At 41.0% G+C, this 13061-nt stretch overlaps 2 protein-coding genes across 5 annotated transcripts in view; both read left to right on the forward strand.

The window, feature by feature from the left end:
* The first annotated feature begins 1045 nt into the window (after window positions 1-1045).
* On the forward strand, window positions 1046-13053 carry LOC141754779 (14-3-3 protein beta/alpha-like). 4 transcript variants are annotated; one of them, XM_074614058.1, is made up of 7 exons: window positions 1046-1204; window positions 3996-4303; window positions 7585-7708; window positions 9362-9525; window positions 10288-10383; window positions 11440-11524; window positions 11561-13053. In XM_074614058.1, the coding sequence occupies exons 2-7, from the start codon at window positions 4010-4012 to the stop codon at window positions 11614-11616; spliced, it is 819 nt and encodes a 272-aa protein (XP_074470159.1). In that variant the 5' UTR covers window positions 1046-1204; window positions 3996-4009; the 3' UTR covers window positions 11617-13053. The 4 variants fall into 4 exon arrangements, with proteins under 4 accessions (XP_074470159.1, XP_074470160.1, XP_074470157.1 ...); XM_074614059.1 differs by having other exon boundaries at window positions 11567-13053; XM_074614056.1 differs by having other exon boundaries at window positions 11440-13053.
* The window catches only part of sf3b4 (splicing factor 3b, subunit 4), a 54459-nt gene continuing 43396 nt past the window's right edge, over window positions 1999-13061 (forward strand). The window contains exon 1 of the mRNA XM_074614050.1: window positions 1999-2002. The gene's annotated coding sequence lies outside the window, so the exon portion shown is untranslated. The remainder of the gene's footprint in view (window positions 2003-13061) is intronic.

A 13061-nucleotide genomic window follows, 5' to 3' on the forward strand; every position in this document is an offset into this window, starting at 1 on the left:
TATGTTATAAAGGCATTGTTTACTTAATTTAGTATAATAATTAGAATAGCATTAGGTTGCTTGGCTTCGTCCGAAATTGTATACTATGCACTACATACTCAATAAGTGTACTATCGAACAGCATACTTTTGTGTGAATAAACAGCAATATGTATCCATGTATGTATCTTTTCGGACCATGGATGTAGTTTCGGACGCACTGAGCAGTAATTTACGTCGTCCCTTCCCGAGAGCCTCCTTGCCGGTTGGAGACGTGTAACCATAGTAACCCGTGCCAACCTCGTATGACCAAAACGACGGTTTGTGAGAATCAAAGTCTGAATTAATTCTAAATATATATTTCGCCTAGCAACGTGAAATTTTATACTTAAAGGTCCCATATTGTAAAAAGTGCAATTTTCAGGTCTTTTACATTATAAAGCAGGTTTAAGAGCATAAATACTGTTAAAATATCAAAACGCTCAATATACAGAGATATACACACAGCCTGTATTCAGAAATTGTGATTTCTGCCCATTCGTAATGTCACAAATATACAATATTTAGACCCTTTACACAATTTTAAACGTAAAACATTCTAAATGTGTCCCAGTTTATTCCTGGTTGCAGTGTATGTGAATGTCATCAGCTGACAGGAATTACACATTGACCCAAGCTGTTGCCCAGCAACGCAATTCCGTTGAAATGCGCTAAAATGGAGCGTTTAAGACAGAGGGTAAATACTGGTATATTCAGGCAGACAGTAAGAGGAAAATAAAGTGTTTTTTAAACATTACAGCATGTAAACATGTTCTAGTAGACACACATATTACAAGTATGAACCTGAAAATGAGCACAATATGGGACCTTTAAGGGAAAAAAAGTGTGCTATTGGTTTCATACTATGGTTTTTGGACATACTAAAATATCTCACACACTTGTTTTAGTGTGCTAAATAACATGTTAGTATGGATTCAAGGACGCAAACCGTGTGTTAAATATGTTAAGGAAAAAAAAAAAAAAGTCCAGTTTCCATGGCTTTAAAAAATGTTGCCTCAATTTCGGTTGCCCCAGCAACCCGGGTCTGACGTCACCCGTCCCGGTGCGACCCTTGCTGCTGAGTCTTTGATTGGAGGGAAACCCCGTGGATGAGCGGGAGCAGATCATCAGCTGTGCTGCCGGGAGGAATCAGGAACAACATCGTCTCTTAACGACAAACTCAGCAGGTCAGTTCACATCTAAAACGTCACATTTCGACGGTAAAATCGGTACATTAGCTCCACTGTGTGCTTTTGGAGGTACTCTTTTAAATCCAGCTTGAATGGTTGCTACTAGAGGCTGTGAGAGAGGAAACCAGTGATGCGCCGCAGCAGCTCAGTCATTGTTCGGTTGCTTAATGGGGACGCACTTTAACCGCTCTTTAACGCATCCATTTCTTTTAAAGCAGCTTTCCAGGTGTACCACGATCGTTTCTGTACATGAATCAACCTTAAAATGAATGCTCAATGCTCGCAAAACCCGACATCTCTGCCTTGTTTTCCGGGAAGCTGAAAAAAGGGCGTTCACTTTGGACTGAACTAAGCTAACGGCTCCTTTCATTGCAGTTAAACTGAGTCAGTTACGTCATTAATGGGGGTTTTATGTGTCCATCTGCAGCGCTGTTAAGATGTATTTTTACATTACACACTGGAAATATTAAAACCAAAAGGCCTGTATCCTTTGCAGCACACAGTGGGCAGGTGTGTGTGTGTGTCAGTGCGTCGGTGTATGTGTGTGTGTGACGTGAAACTGGGTGGTATACATTCCTCTGAAGGGTGCAGGTGTCTGTCCGTCTGTCTGCTGCTGCTGGCAAATCTGACTCACTGATCTGACTGAACTGAGCTGAGCTAGTCTCATAGGTTTTGGTGTTTCTGCGTTTTGTTCCAAGACAGACTGGTAAGCAATAATCTGCAAAATTTGGTGTATTGTTTATGCACTGCAACAGTCCTGCAGTTATCCTGAATCCTACTAAAATGTCTTAGTCAGGAAGTAGTAGTGCTTGTGAAAGTCTGAAAGAGGCCTGAACAGGACAAGGATGTCTTACCTTAACCTCCTTTAACCTTGTATAGAGTCTTTTTTTTTTTAAATTATGTAACATACATCTGATATGATTATTGACAGAAAATGTATCTGCAAGTATTTTTTTAATAAGCTGTTAATCATTTATGTAATTTGTCAAGACTCATTGGTTTCCAAGACAGCTGGTAAGCAATAATCTGCAAAATTAGTGTATTGTTTATGCACTGCAACAGTCCTGCAGTTATCCTGAATCCTACTAAAATGTCTTAGCCAGGAAGTAGTAGTAGTACTAGTGACTTGGGTGTCATCCAAAGGTCTGATCAGGACAAGGATGTCTTACCTTAACCTCCTTTTAACCTTGTATAGTCTTTTTTTTTAATTATGTAACATACATCTGATATGATTATTGACAGAAAATGTATCTGCAAGTATTTTTGATAAGCTGTTTAGCATTTTTTGCTTGACAAATTACAATAAATGATTAAGACTCACTTGTTTCCAAGACAGCTGGTAAACAATGATCTGCAAAATTTGGTGTATTGTTTATGCACTGCAACAGTCCTGCAGTTATCCTGAATCCTACTGAAGCAAGGCAATTGTAAAATGTCTTAGCCAGGAAGAAGTAGTACTTGGGTGTCATCAGAGGTCTGATCAGGACAAGGATGTCTTACCGTAACCTCCTTTTAACCTTGTATAGAGTCTTTTTTTATTATTATGTAACATACATCTGATATGATTATTGACAGGAAATGCAAGTATTTTGAAAAGCTGTTAATCATTTATGTAATTTGTCAAGCAAAAAATGCTTAAGACTGGTTTCAGCTTCAGTAATGCGAGCATTTCCTTTTCTGCGTCATACATGATGGTTAACAGAATATCCTGTGGTTTTGGACGGTTGCTAGGAAAAAAAGAAAACATGCAATTTGAAACGGTCAGTTCAAATTGCATGTCTAGGATATTGCGATGGAATTTCTTTCTCTACTTTCTTACATTTTATAGGGAAAATGACTAATCTATTCATGGATAAAATATTATGCAGATTAATTGATAATGGAAATAATCCTCAATTGCACCCCTAACACAACATCTTGAATAGGTCACCTTGGGCTCTGGGAAATTGTTTTTCTTTCAGTATCTCACAATATCTTGTCTTAGCTTACATTTTACATTACACAGCCCAAACAATTAATCTAGAAAACTAACGACGGATTAATGAAGTGGATAAATGTTCTGTTTTCAATATTATGGTCATACTATTACCACACTTTTTTTCATAATGCTATTTTGCAAAGTTCTATGTTAAAATGAATCTGTCTGGAGAAATGTCTATTTGTGAAGTAAAACCTCTGCACACACAACCACTTTCTCTTGTGGTACATTTAATGACTTGGATGCCAAGTCAATTTAGTCACCAGTATAAATCAAGTCTGTGCCAGACTGAGCCAGGCTGAAATCCCAAAACTAAAAAGCTGGCGTGCACACACCCAGGACACACTTTCTATTGAAAAAGCATTCCAACCAGCATTGTGAGAGACTGAAACACTGATAATGGAAAATAATGTGATGAATAATGTAATGCAAGTGATACTGACCAATGTACCAAATGTTTTGCGTGACATGGACTTTTTGTCCATGTAATATTCTCCAACTAGTCTGTAGGCAAAGTATGTTGGTCGACTGTTTGCTATCTTTTGTATCTTCATGTACATTAACGTGCATACCAGAAACCAGGTTTCTCTGAAAAATCAGGTTGCGCAGGAAGGACAATGTGTACTGTAGTCGTCCTGCATTCAAGTTAAATGATCAAATCCCTCCCCGCTTCCTCACCATGTTGCTCCTCTCTTTCTCTCCTTACTCCTGCCCTCCCCCAACACTCTCTCCTCTGTCTTCCTAATCTGTCTCCTGTCCCCTTTGTTTTGTCCTTCCCGACCCCCCTCTCCTCTGTCCTTCCTTCCTCAGCCCACACAGGAGCCATGACAGACAAGGAGGAGCAGGTACAGAAGGCCAAACTGGCCGAGCAGGCTGAACGCTATGACGACATGGCTGCAGCCATGAAGGCTGTCACAGAGGAGGACGTAGAGCTCTCCCACGAGGAGCGCAACCTGCTCTCTGTCGCCTACAAGAATGTGGTGGGGGCTAGGAGGTCCTCATGGAGGGTGGTGTCCAGCATGGAGCACAAGCCGGATGACAGCGGGAAGATCGCACTGGCCAAGGAGTACAGAGCGACAATCGAGAAGGAGCTGAACGACATCTGCAAGGAAGTACTGGTAAGAAGCAGAGACAATGGAGCGTGGGAAAACAGGGTGGAAGGAAGTGAAGAGTAAATGCTTGAATAAAGATTGATGGATGAGCTGACAAAGAAAAAATTCAGGTGGCGTGGAGGTCATGGTTTTAGACCTGAAATAATCTCTGGCTGAGGGAGGGATTAAAAGGTGAGAAGGAAGTGCTCCACGTGCAGGTAGTTATTAAAATGTCAAACGTTGCTATGTGGAAATCAACAGTGAAAACGATAGGTACAAGGAGAACTGTGTGTATCAATATATATATATATATATAGTGGAACTAAGAAGTGATTCCAGTTTGAAATCACTTCCAACTATCTTTTTAAAAAGGTACTGCACACATAAACATATTTTTTGAGCTGTAAACTAAATTGTATGACAATGTGGGTGTTGATATTGACGTGTCTTACCAGATTTATAAAACAATCAACAATTATCAATCATCAAATAAAAATCGACATTTCATAGGTTGAAAATGGCTCAACACGCCATTTACGGTTTTAACTCTGCCCTGAGCCTTGCGAAGCCAATTCTAACATCGAGTCGACCGGTTTGGACTTCTCTTTGATCGTGTCTAGAAGGTTATCCGCAAATTGCGAAAACTTGCAAAAAAATGCAAAAACTCTTGCGAGACTCACAGCCCAACGACCTGTCCTAACCTTAACCGTTTGAGGTCATTGCCAACCTTAACCGTTCGAGGTCAGTGCCTTACCTTAACCGTTCAAGGTCAGTGCCTTACCTTAACCGTTCAAGGTCAGTGCCTTACCTTAACCGTTCAAGGTCAGTGCCTTACCTTAATTGTTCGAGGTCAGTGCCTTACCTTAACCGTTCAAGGTCAGTGCCTAACCGTAACCGTTCGAGGTCAGTTTCTAACCTGACCCGGGGGTCAAGTTAAATATATTTTTGTTCTCTACACCATGTGGCACAGAAGAATACTCAGCCACCACTGCAGCAACCTGCATTCAGTCCCTCACTGCAGTGCCTCTGGCCTGGTCGGGGCATGGATGTATTAAGAGAGCTGGATATGTTGCAGCCAATTTGACCCAGTGGCCAATCGTGATACTGTAACTATTTGCATTTGGAATTTTTCAAACCATGAAGGTTTTATATTTGCAAAACTAATAAGGTCCAATTACCTTATATTTTGATGTTATTAAAATGTACCCAAATTCACAATATTACGACGGACATTCCTGTAGTATTACGTCACAACGTCTGCTGTATCAGCCATGTGTTTACTGCGTGTTTATTTGCATATAGAGCAGGGAAGTGAGATCAGATCACAAGTGGTCACTGGAGACACATGTGGAGACAGGTGTGAACAGACGTACTTAGAGCTGTCCACTTGTGATCCGATCACTGAGGACGCATCTTAATACCAGGTCTGAACAGGGCCAGAGACGAGGTCTGTAATACATGGGTTTCTGGTTACTTCATATTTGGGGAGAACAAATTATTTGGAAATAATATGTAGTGGTTGTGATAGTGTTGTGTCTTGGTGTGCTTGAGCATTTACAATATGTCTGAGACTAGTTAAAGCTTCATGTTTGAAATCATCCTACCATGTAGACAAGGGATGCTTTAAGCAAAGGAAGGCTCCCTGCCCCCACAGATGTTTTAATATCATACATTAGTATTTGGATACATCCTGTATCCGCACATTCACTGCCACTCCGAGACACAAACAAAGTTGTATCAGAGTGAGAGTATATGGTGATGCATTTAATATTTTCTGAGAGGCTCCGTTTAATGTTGCATATTCTATTTATATGTTTTGTCCTGACTTTGTTGGAGTTTTTTTTCCAATTTCAAGTCAAGACTCTTTGAAATCACACTAGGATACATTCTCTGTCAGTCCCACGACAAACCAAAGCAAAATAGTTCTGCAGCTTTGCACACCATTGTCCATATGTCAGCGTCTTCCTTTCTTTCAGTTGTTTTCTTTATACAGTGTTTGTCAAAATCTTTACCTTAGAGAACCAACATATATGCAGTGATAATAGCAAAAGGTTCTCTGAATAATGCCATGAAAGACCTAAAAAATGACTGACAGGGATGAAGGAATGCAGGAAATAAGCAGACTGCAACAGTGAGGCTAAGGTTGTCTTTTAAAGCAAATATGCGGACTATTCCAAACTAAGGTTCAGGTGGCACACTTAAACACACCTCTCCAATTACCAGAGGTGGGACCAAGTCGTTGTTTTGTAAGTCCCAAGTCCTAAACTTTGAGTTTTGAGTCCTAAACAAGTCATAATGCGCTTTTCACCAAATGTAATGCCATTTTAACAACAGAGTAAAGCTTATACTCGCGCGAGACACCATGGTGCGGGCCTCCGTAGATGGCGCGCGCACTATAAGCATGTAAAGAGGTGTTTATGCTCAGCGCGTTGTTACAATATGCTCGGAAATGCCAAGAGGCATACAAACAAAATATTATGTGTATAAGCAAGAAGTCAACGAGTGTTACCGGAAAGGAAAGTAGGCTGCCTGGCAACAGTAGTAAACACTAAACACCGATGTACGTACCGCCAAACATTGCATTTGTGTACTGTAATTATTACTGTCGCTCACCTCCAAGTCAAAATTACTTTCTGTCTCTCGGCGCTTCTCAGTAACGTAATGTTAGTTCTTCATGGTTTTCTCCTGCAACTTGATTGGATGCTGTTGGATTGGTTCAAACAAAGTGGGTCTGGAGAATTAAGTCTATGATAATCTAATGCAAGTCACAATAATATTCACCAAAAATAAAGAGCCCAGAGTTCAACAAAATAAACACCACTTTTACAAATAGAGGATCTCTGTTCAGTTTGTTCAATTCAGTAATTTCCCCACAAGTAAATCCTCTTCCCAAACAAATGAATAAAGGATCTCTCAAAAAATATACTGTACAAACCAAACATCTCCGACGCTGTCGGAATTACCCCAGGACCGGGCAGTTGATCGTCTTTGTGCACACACTTTTTAAATGACATACTTATTCATCTTTGAACACGGGGGAAGGAATCAAGTATTCAAGTGAAGTCACGAATCACTGGTGTTAAAGTCCAAGTCGAGTTGCAAGCCTTTTTCAATTTTGTCGAGTCCAAAGTCATCAAATTTGTGACTCAAGTCTGACTTGAGTCCAAGTCATGTGACTCAAACCCACACATCTGCCAAATACTGTTGTCAACGTTGAGTTAACTTATGAACTGATTTGTAACTTCTAGTGCAGTTGTGTGTTGAGTTCCACACATTTCAACACTAATGTTGCACACCTTCACTTGCAGGAGCTGCTCGACAAACATCTGATCCCTAATGCTTCGGCTGAGGACAGCAAAGTCTTCTACCTGAAGATGAAGGGAGACTACTACCGCTACCTGGCTGAGGTGGCCAATGAAGAAAACAAGACTAGTAAGTAAAGCAGACCTTTGTGATCTGTAGCAGTTGCAGTCATTTTGGAGTTTTCTTTTTTCATCCTACATCACTATTAGCCTCTCCATCCACCTCTTGTGCAATCACTCAAGGAAAACACAGGGGCAGGATCTGAAATTAACTTTTTTCGCTGCCCGCCACTGTGGCATGCAAGTAATTTTCTTGTCTGCCTCTCAGAAATTTCATCTGCCAATTTTGGAATCTATGCGCTAAATGAAGAAATAATATTTTAGACCTGATGTCATTCAATGTTTTGTATATTTTACAAAAAAAACATGTATAGTAAATTCCAGAGTAAGAATTACGCCGTAGCTCTTTGGAGAGCCCTATTTTGTGGGAGTGGGAGGGTACTGTACACAGTACTATGCTGTACTTTCTTTTTGTCATCGATAGTGGCTATTTGCATAAAAACACAATTCGAATGAGTATGATTATTTAAATATTTGAAACAGAAATCATTGAGGAGGAATCAGTAGTCACGGAGGCATGACATGCTAAGGAATCAGACAAGTAGGAATTCATTCTGTTCCCATCATAGTTCCCATCCCCAGCGTTTTCCCTGTCTGACAATTTTATCCTCCACTGCCAACAATTTACCCGCATTTGGCGGGTAGTGGGTGCTAATTTCAGACCCTGCACACGGGAGATTATTATGCTCAGGGTGCATGAGCAGTACGGAAGACATTTCAAATATAAAAGAGAATTTAAATGGTGCCACCTACTGCTAGAAACACCCACTGCTGTGTGATCCAGCCCCTTGTTTCTATGGCGATAGGTTGTTGCACATCTGTTGGAGGATGAGACGAATGTGTGCTGATTAATGGTCATTAAAATACTCTTTAGGATGAAACCAGGCTTGCTTCAGGTGTTGTTTGTGGCCAGAATACTGACACCCTCCCCGTCCTTGACCTACAACTGTCAGCCGAAATGTAGGCGAGGGCTGCTGCTGGGTTGTCATGGCAACAGGAGCAGCGCCAGGGTGTTGGCTGCTACTGGTTGCCAGGAGGCTTATTTAAAGTTTTTTTCTCCTAAATTTCAGATTGTTCTGTGGGTCATACAGTATGTTTCAGCAGTATATTTGCAATCCCATAGAAAGTAGTGCAGTTGTAGCCTTCAACCAAAACAACAAGCAGAAAGTAGAAAACGGCGGAGGGTCTGCATGGATACGACCTGCACCCTCACATTTTAAATCCAAAGTGGTAAACACTACACATACAGTAAAGTATGGAAACACAGCAGAGCTAGACATCATGGCTAAAGCTGCATGCTACCTCTGTCATGGACAAGAAACGTTATCGTATTGCAGTAACGTGCGGTCAAGCCATCCGTCACTCGCATCTCTGTGGTCAAATCGGCTGACGCTACAACTGTAGAGCACCCATATACTGACATTTATGTTTAATGCATTCAAACGGCCTTTTTTTTTTGCATACTTAATATGGCAAGTGTGGTAGTGATTGCCAGAAAGAAGACTGAAAAGCGGGGACATGCACTATCATGTATACACAGAGTGCACAGTGGAGTGTTCTCCTATCCAGGGCAGTTACAAAGTAATGCGAACACACCTCAAGAGATCTTGTTTTTCCCATCTGAAAAATCGTCTTCCTGATTGGTCTGTCTTCCTATGTACAGGCACCATCAGTAATTCACAAGAAGCCTACCAGGAAGCCTTGAACATCAGCAAACAACAAATGGAGCCTACACATCCCATCCGCTTAGGGCTTGCTCTTAACTTCTCTGTCTTCTACTACGAGATCGTCAACTCGCCCGAGAAAGCCTGCAATCTGGCCAAGACGGTAAGAACCGTGCTCTTCTCACATTAGTATTTTATTTCGTTTTCTAATTCCATTTGTTTTGTCCTCTAAAAGATGAATTGTCCTGAATCTGGTGAAAAGTATAATATGAGGTTAATGTGGGTTGGTCGGTCCGTAACAAATGAATTTACTTGAAAGCGGAGGTGTTGTTGTGACTTAGAATCCTCCTGCTCCAGTCACTGTACCCTTCCAGTCAGGGGGTGGACCACATGGGACCTTATTTCAGAAAAAATATGTACTGTAGTCAATGGCGAGAGACAAATATATATTTTTTTTAACCGTCCGTTGGAGATACTCTCTTATGTAACCATACACACATGAGAGTGACATCAAGGGTGATGTCACTCACGACATTGAGCGTGTTTCCTAAAATGTCAAACTTTTTATTTAAAAAATAAAAACTATTAGGCATATACACACACACACACACACACACACACACACACACACACACACACACTGAGGGTCGTAGCATCAGTTGCAAAGTTATCCCCAAAGATTGGAACTATGGGTCTGTGCCATCATAAGTGTTATAATCATTAAAAGAACTTTGGGTGCACCCTTTTATCTTGAACCCTATCAATGATTGTTTGATGTTGTGTTTTTTATTCAAACCATTGTCTTTTCATTTTTGCCCTGCCAGTATTTACTTAAATCCATCTCATGTCTGTGAATTTATAATCTCTTTTGGAAACCTGCACACTGTTTTTTTGACGCACTGATGGCCGCCTCTGTCTCTTCCAGGCCTTCGATGAGGCCATTGCCAAGCTGGACAATTTCCAAAACGACTCCTACAAAGACAGCACCTTGATCATGCAGCTGCTCCGTGACAATCTGACAGTGAGTGTCCCATCTTCATCTCCCTGCATGTCAGCTGTGTCTTATACTTTAACTTTCTGCAGTCCCTTATCTCTGTACTGGTTTGGTTGAGTTTCGCATTACTCATCAAACTCGACTAAATATTTGAGATGCAAAGGTTTTTCCTGTGCTTAATGTGCAATCCCCACTAAAAGCATTTTTTGACTTCCATAACTCGCGCGTGTCACGGAACACATACGCCTCCATTTTATTAAATGTATCCATCCACACCGACTCCGTGAGGCGCTCGTCTGACGGAGACCCCCTGCGATTGTTTTACAAGTCAAGTCTATTTTTCACACATTTAGTGAAGCATAATCTGTATAGACTGCTGTTTAAATCACACAAATATCTATCTGTATGTGTTTTGAACTTATTAATCGTATCTACATTGATTGATCACGGCTCCCAGTCTGTCTGTCGGCTAGCCTGTTTCACTACAGGCAGATTCCCCTCACACGCTATGATGGGCGGGGGAAATGCAATCAATGAATCAATTCATAGGCCTACAAACACGGTGGATTTCTTCCCATGGAGCCCACATAAAAACCATTTTGGTTCAGTAAACGTCTGCGGTCAGTCAGCCTGGTGAAGGCAGTTTTGCCTAGTTAACGACTTAAGCCCTGATGTTCCGCTCCCCGACAGTTTTTGGAGCTCCCCGACAAAAGCCCTGGATCAGAGGCAAATTGGCATTGGCTCGCCGCTCGCACATCGGCGCTCGATGTGTGAAGTGTTCAGAGGCGAGAGGCTCACCGACTCTTTGCAGATTCCTCGCAGTCGCAGAGACATTCTAGATATCTAACATGCTAAATATCTGGACCTGTCGGGGACTCCGGCCACGAGCTACAGCCAATGAGAGCGCAGGATGCCGTTTAATGGACACGAAGTCCGTGTGGATTGGATGACAGAACGCTTACGCACCGCTTACGTCTCGCTTACATCTTGCTTACATCTTGCTTACATCTTGCTTACATCTTGCTTCCAGTGTGGATTCCCAGTTACCGTGCACTAATCCCAGTATTCTTTGCTTTATTGCAGCTGTGGATGGCAGACTCCCAGGCTGAAGGCGACTGCGAGGGAGAGGAGACGGAGCAGCAGCCGGAGAAGGACAAGGAGAAGGAGCAGGAGAAGGAGCAGGAGAAGGAGAAGGAGAAGGAGAAGGAGAAGGAGAAGGAGAAGGAAAAGGAGATGGAGACGGCAACTGAGAAGAAATGAACACCAGAAAAAAAAAGAAAAAAAAAACACACATTTTTTACCTCTCACCAGCCTAAGTTGTGTGTGTGGTTGTGTGTGCACATACATGCACAGATATGTATGTTTACACTCCACTCACAATGTGTAAAGTACAGTATGTGTGTGCAGATACATTCAAGTGTGTGTGTTAATTGTATGAGCACCTCCACAGAGAAAAGAATGGAATAGATCTGTTATTTTTGTTTCTTTTCAACATTACTCATTGTGTCAACCCGTGGATGTTTATATTTTTCGTTTTGTTTTTTGTTCATGGTTCAGTCCAGATGAAATCCCTCCTTTTAGATCCAAATCAGCCCCATGTTCTTTAACCTTATTCACTGTAGCAAACGGCTGCTGTTGCAGGAAAACACAAACAAAAAAAACCTCTAACTGTAATTTTGATAATTTGTATGTTTTTACTTGAACTCAACATTTACAATCTTTGTGACACTTGGGTCTACAAAATCCTTTGAAGCATGTAAACTGTTAAAAAAACAAAAAAACAATGGTCACAGCGGTCTGAATTCACTAAATTTTAGGTCTCATCTGACAATAGCAGTGATCATACAGATGGCAGAATTTACCTGGGTAAAGATCTATTACCATATTGCTTGTATCCATCCCGCCCTGTCAGTGTCCAGTGTAGCAGGTAGTGTTTTTATGGATGGTACATGTGTCATGGCTCAGTGGGTTCTATGTGCATTTGGATGTCGGAAAGGGTTTTCTGTATGAATGGCCACTATGGTTAAACTTTGGTTGACCGTTTGGTTGAGAGGGTTACATTCCATTTTACTGAAATTTTTTCACTCTCAGTGAAATGTGTAGACTATAATTTCCTGCAGTTTTCCATAACACATGACAAGGTATAGACAGCCTAAGATATAAAGTGAACAACTTGACAAAATGGCTTGATACTGTAACTTTTGATATTTTATCTCTTCAGCAGTGCAGAGGATACTTTTGCCATGTGCATTTATGTGGCTTTCTACTCTTTTCTATTCAGGTGTTTTTTGTATTTTCTTTTTGTGTGTATTTTCCCTTCGACTCTTGATTTGACTCCTGGAATGTATGTGGTTCTCAGTAGTATGGTGTGAGGGTTAGCCGTGCTTTGAAACTGGCAGTTTATCGCTTAGGATTTAGCTCGAACCAGGTGGTTTACAGTAACATTTACCTTCCTTGAAAAAGTACATTGTGAAAAGACAAACTAAAACAATGCTAAATGTAAACTGATCATTAAAATAACTTGTTAGAAAGCTGCGTTATGACCATTTAGTAGTCACAGAGTAGTGCCAGTTTCTTCCTATTACAGTATCTTGGTTTTAAAAAGATGGGATGCAGGATTCAGAATTCAAGTTACACTCAGAGTACGTTATTTGGTTATGTGCTTTCATGTAAGTGGAATTAAAACATTAAAATCAAGTGTGCTG

The sequence above is a fragment of the Sebastes fasciatus genome, chromosome 17 (genome assembly GCF_043250625.1).
Source record: "Sebastes fasciatus isolate fSebFas1 chromosome 17, fSebFas1.pri, whole genome shotgun sequence".
NCBI classification, from domain to species: Eukaryota; Metazoa; Chordata; class Actinopteri; order Perciformes; family Sebastidae; genus Sebastes; species Sebastes fasciatus.

Coding starts and splice junctions, on each gene's coding strand:
- LOC141754779 (XM_074614056.1), top strand. CDS start 4,010: ATGACAGACAAGGAGGAGCAGGTACAGAAGGCCAAACTGGCCGAGCAG. Junction 7,709..9,361: donor CAATGAAGAAAACAAGACTA/GTAAGTAAAGCA, acceptor TCCTATGTACAG/GCACCATCAGTAATTCACAA. Junction 10,384..11,439: donor TGCTCCGTGACAATCTGACA/GTGAGTGTCCCA, acceptor GCTTTATTGCAG/CTGTGGATGGCAGACTCCCA.